The 5,723-nt window shown below is 40.5% G+C and overlaps 1 protein-coding gene across 1 annotated transcript in view; it reads left to right on the forward strand.

The window, feature by feature from the left end:
* Positions 1–5,723, forward strand: part of ZWINT (ZW10 interacting kinetochore protein) — a 21,220-nt gene that overhangs the window by 5,382 nt on the left and 10,115 nt on the right. The window contains exons 2-4 of the mRNA XM_018557990.1: positions 3,603–3,699; positions 4,676–4,793; positions 5,247–5,413. Coding sequence (XP_018413492.1) covers positions 3,603–3,699; positions 4,676–4,793; positions 5,247–5,413 — 382 coding nt within the window. The remainder of the gene's footprint in view (positions 1–3,602; positions 3,700–4,675; positions 4,794–5,246; positions 5,414–5,723) is intronic.

Genomic DNA, 5,723 nt, shown 5'->3' on the forward strand with positions numbered 1-5,723 from the left:
GGGTGTTGACTCAAAGACTGCAGGAAAGGAAAAAGGGGCATCTACCCCTTCTGATTCCAGAACTCTGACTCTTGAAAGGAAAAAATTGCACTATTGCACTTGATGGTAAAAGGATTTTCTATGTGATCTATTTTAGGAACCCCCTCTGCCCAATAAGTGGCAAAACTGAAGACTGTTTCCCGGCTCATAGTTTTGGCTGGGAATTCTTTGGCGCAGTGATGTTAATTTAGGAGAAAAAAATCTTCCAATGAAGGCACCTGTTCCTGCAATGACAGTATATGATGGGCTTTCCTGTCATGTTTGAGAGATTTCCTCTCAATCCTTGTGTTTCTGGGACTGGAAGGAAAATCTTCCCAATGGGAGATAAAAAACAAATTTAAGGGTTTAATCAATCCCGACTTTATCCAGAATAATGTTTAGATACACTTGGGGGTCTATTTATAAACCATTCACAATATCTTATCAGTCATTTTGGGCAAAGAATGCCACAAGCCAGTATTCTTCCTGATGTTTTTCCCAGTTTTAATCTAGTTTGTTCTTATTATACATTATGGCCACTAGATGGAGCCAAGGAGCATGGGGAATACTTGTTTTCTATGCTCCTCAGCTCCATCTAGTGGCCACAATGCATTATTACAATAACAAACTACACTCAAACTGGGGAAACTTTGATCTAGTGGCCATAATGAGGAAATGTTTGGAATCCTTGTCAGGTTTTTATCTGTGTCCTCCTTGTAGAGATATTCCTTTTATTTTCTGTCCCAGGAACCATTGTCAAAGGGTAAATCTTCCCGACATGGACCGCAATAAAATCTCATGAAGGTTTTTACCCTTCCTTACTCTATCCAAACCTTACTCTATCCAAACAAAAAAAGAGCTTTGGCTGGGATTCTGCTTTTAATACAGGTTGGTAACACAGTAAGCACTGTTGCTGTTCAGTCTGGTACCTCATAGCATCCATTTAGGTTTTAGTTTGCAATTGTATGATCAGCAAAAGGCAATTTCTACCTGATTTGTGGAAGTCATCCCTAATGTATCTTTACTTTGGAGAAACCGAAGAGGAGTAGGTTGGCCAGTATTTATATCTGTACAGGAAATGATGTATCGCCTCAGCGGTGTTACAAGGGGAAGGGAATGAGTTAAAGTTCAGCTTGGCTCGGAGCTAGTGACAGTGGCTGGGGAATCTGATTAGAGTCTGGTGTGAGGATAATAACCCAGCCAGGATTCTCATAGGATTACCTGTGTTTTGGAAGACAGAATACAAGATTTAAACACCCCTGAGTCATTGATGGCATCTGTCTATTAACTGTGCTGCACAGGACAGGCCTTTCCTCTATGTGGAAAGGGAACTAAGCATGAAATAAAAAGGCTTTTGTGTATATAATAATTTATAATTTAGATAAAATGACAACAGCAGTCTATGGCTAGCCTAAGTATTATGTTAAAATAAACTTCTATGTGTGGTTCTGGTATGTGCCGAGTTCTTGTAATTTTGTGTGTGGATGGAAAGACATAAAAGATGTGTTGAAACTGTCACACATCGGCTCAATAGATCGGGAAGTGAGCAAACACATACTGTCGCTCGCTCACTTCTCGATCATCTCCCTTCAGAGAGAGGTGACTGCTGGTCACGGCTCCCCGCAGGGATCCCCTCCCCGCTCCGATCCTCCAGCGCTGACTGGGGGAACGGACCGGGAGGGGGTGGGTACAGCTGGCACTGCCTCTAGATAGGCAGAGCCAGCTGTCATTCACGCAGCTCGGCGGATCTCAACAACATTGTTAGGATCTATCCGGGCTGCGGCGGTCTTAGTATACCGCGAGCTGTAGCTCACGATATACTGAGCTTTGGGTCACGAGATGACGACGGAGGTATATGTCCTCCCGTGACCCTTAAGAGAACTATGGGGAAAAACACTTACCCCATAGTTCTCCTTTAACATTAAATCAGATTAAGGGTCAATTCAAACCAGAAGCAAAACAAGACGAGTTGCCTTGTCACGGACGGATAGAGTCCTTTCACACCACTAAATTGCATAGCTTTCATGAGGGTGACTACTTTGCTCTGAATTCAGGACCAGTGCAGCATCATTGCAACCCCATCACAGGAAGCTGCATTAGGTGGACAAAGTGTGTTTTGTTTTTTTTTCTTCTTAATAGGAGGCCAAAGTTCTACATTGCTTCTAAAGGGAGGAGCAACCAATGTGGATGCCTAGACTTTCACACATCTGTTAATTTTTTTTAAGTGGAGTCTAATGAATCATTTTCTGCAGGAATTTCAACAGTTTCTGTTCCTCCTTCTCCAGTATATCAAGACTGTTTAAGTGAAACTCTAGGCAAATATTTTTGTTTGCTGTTGCTACTATTAGATTTTGTTTCAATAAATTCTTTATCTATTGCAGAAGATGAATACAGAGAATATGTATTAAACAATGCAGATCCAGAATGCAATACAAAGCCTCTACAATACAGTTAATTGACTGAACACAAATCCTCTACAGCGAATCCACCAACATAATGAGTGTAGAATATAATAACAGTCTAGTCTGTCTCTAGCATGAAGTGCAATGTCAATGGAGTGAAAGATTGAGGCAAAAGATAATTATTTGCAATAAAGTGACATTATAATACTGAAACTCCAGCATTGACTTTTAATTCAAGGGGTTCAGTGGTGATGTCACATGTTCTGCATTTGATTTGTTCTGTAAAGCTGGGGTAAGGTGCTGATTGATAGTAATGTCATTCAATGAGGGGTGAGGACAGCAACAGGCAAGGGTGGGGCTGACCAGGATTGGGAAAGTGGAGGGGGGAAAAAAAGGTGGAGAAGAACTACAAGGGCTCAGAAAAGATTTTAAAACCTTTTTTTTAAAAAGTTGTTTGATTTGAAGAGATAATCATCCCACTACCTGTCCTGGTACCACAACAGAAAAACGTTCTCCATTCTATCTGAAGAAGCAAAAATATTTTGTTTGATTTGAGGAGATAATTATCCAACTTCCTAAAAAAGCAAAAATATTTTGGATGTTGTTACCCTTCAACATTTGAGTATAGGTCCACTTTAAAAAAAGAACTGTGGCAAAAAAAAAAGTGGAAGGCAAAGGACTAGTCACCAGTATTGCCTGACGTGTCCCTGCAGCTGACTGAGCATGATTTGTTCTGCACTGTGCCTCTGTATGGAGGCAGACATCTTGGTAGAGGCAGGGTTTTGCTTCCTCATGGTCAGATCCTCCAGCAAGGAGAACAGTGAGCTACACAGTAGAAATATCAAATCTCATTCCAATAGGTAGTTTTTCAGACTACTACTTAGGCACGATCACTTAACAATTCCTTATAACATAGCTAATCTTCACTTTTTGAGTTAATGTCCACTTTAAGTGGGGAAAACCATGTGACTTGTTATTGCCGACTTGTTTTTGACTTGAAGGGTTGACGCGTTATTTAACCTTCACTACTTGGCTAAACCTGGAAGAGTTGTGTACTCCTCAGGTGTCAAATGCCTTGTGATTGAAAGTGTTTGAGGGGAGAACCGTTTGCCATACCTGCTTTATTAAATCACACATTCCCTTTCCAGAATACAACATAATATAATTTCTTTATTAAACCAGGATTTTGGATTCCATTGCAAATAAACCATATTTGAATCTTAACCAAAAAGAGGAGGGATATGAAGTCCCGGCAAAATTCCTGGTTCATTATTCTATGGTAAGATATTTCTTTTTTTTTTTTTTAAATATATTTTAAAATAAACATTTTAATAAAAAAAAATGTGCCCCTTTTCTCCAAGACAGCATCAGCCCTGTCCTGGTATGTAGGCTGATATCCCCATGGAAGTTGCGGGGGCAGTGAGTGTACGGCTTCTGCTATGTTTTTATTGCACATTAGATTTGTGGAGGGGGATTTGGGGCTAAGAAGAGGTGTTAGCCCTCCAAAAGCACCAATGATGTTTCTCACTCTCCCAGCTAGCATTGGGGAGAGGTAATTCTCCTTCCCTGGTAAACTAGTTTTAGGGACATCTAATTAGTTTGCCATCCATGTGGGTATGAAGCAGTAAAAAGAAAGAGAAATTCTGAAATTCTTCGATTCAATGCAAAAATTAACATCTAAAATTATTAATTTGACTCCCTTTTCTTCCAGGTTACTGCAGCATTACAAATGTCCCCTAGGGAGTCTGTCACATTTGCCAGGTGGGCATTCTGCCTGGTTTTGGGACTGGGTAATGTGTAGCAAATGAGCAGCCAGCTAATGTGCTGTGAACCTGTCGCCAGTGAATTTATTGGTGCGTGTTTTATAAATCTGCCCCTATCATTTCTGTGATATCTTATGTTGACAGTTGTCAAGTGAGAGACAGTAACTGCACTGAGCCCACCGAGAACTCCCTCTAGTGGCTTATCCCTTATTTAATGATAAAATGTGGAGGAGCAAGCATATCAAAATGTTAAAATCACATACATAATATAAAATAATGTCCGTAGTAACAAATTAAAATTCCTTCTGACTGAAAATACGTTATTAAGATTATCAGAATATTTTACACTGAGTAGCACTCAAATGGCATTCCTTCCATTTATTATTGTAAAGTACATAAATTAATGTGAACCTCAGAATAGGAATCTCAGATGAATGCTTTTAATAGCTGTAGCACAGACCTTCAATGTTACATTCCCTCTCTGTCTTTCAGGAAAGATGCAGGAAGCAAAAATTACTGTGCAGCCAGCTGCGTATTCTGCGTTTTCTGCTCGAGTTCCTGCAAGAAGCCAGCACTGTTAGCTGGGAAGATACCAATCCTGAACTGCTAAGTGAGTTCCCCAATCCCTCTTTTGGTGCTGCTGATATTTGAATTAGGATGTATTTGTTAAATCGTATTGTACAGTTCTGAATTTGGGGCCATGGTAAAAGTTTTGTAGAGGGATCAAATCAGGGCTAATGTAGGTGGAAATGAAGCCTACTGGAGTAAGCGAGTGAGGGCAAAAAGACTGAAGTTGGGTTTGAAGGAACAGACTGTTGGACTGTGGAAGCAGAGGAAGAGAGCTGTTTGGTGCAAAGAGGGGCAGACAGCAGCTAAGAGTGAGTTTGTATGAGGGGAGAAAGCCACCTGGAATAAGCATGCTAGTGGATGTGTTGATATAAATAAGTCGCGGAATCTCCCTGGAGTGAGTGATCAGAAGGGTAGAGCTGCCTGGAGTCAGCAATCAGAGGACTGGAAAGCGACAGGGAGGTGGTAGTTTTAACTTTTTTTTTTTTTCTCTCAGGCCAAGAGGAAGAGAAGGTGAGACAGAAATGGAAAGGGCTTAAATTGGAGTACCAGAATAAGGTGGAGGAGGTGGAGGAACTTCTACCCCACCTGCTTGAGAAGATTCAGCTTCTTCAGGAGAAAAAGACCCAACTAGAGGACAGCTTTCAAAGGTATCAGTGCAAGGTGAGGACAAATTGGGGAAGTCTGTACTGTAATGTTACCTTTTGATTTCGGTACATATCTGAGGTTAATGAAGCAGGTTTCTTTTATTTTGTTTTGGTATAATCTACAGTTAAATATACATTTGTTGGGGGAGGCCACTGTCCCTCATTAGTAATTAGTAATTATCTAAAATAAAATATAAATGAATAAACTCACGCCAATTTAGAATTAACGGCTATAACAACTTATAAGACTTTTAATAGGAAGATACAGCTCTGAAGGTAATAGGGAACATAGGATATAGACCTCAGCACGATTCCCCCCCCCCCCC

The sequence above is a fragment of the Nanorana parkeri genome, unplaced genomic scaffold, assembly GCF_000935625.1.
Source record: "Nanorana parkeri isolate BGI_ZX_2015 unplaced genomic scaffold, ASM93562v1 scaffold315, whole genome shotgun sequence".
Lineage (NCBI taxonomy): Eukaryota > Metazoa > Chordata > Amphibia > Anura > Dicroglossidae > Nanorana > Nanorana parkeri.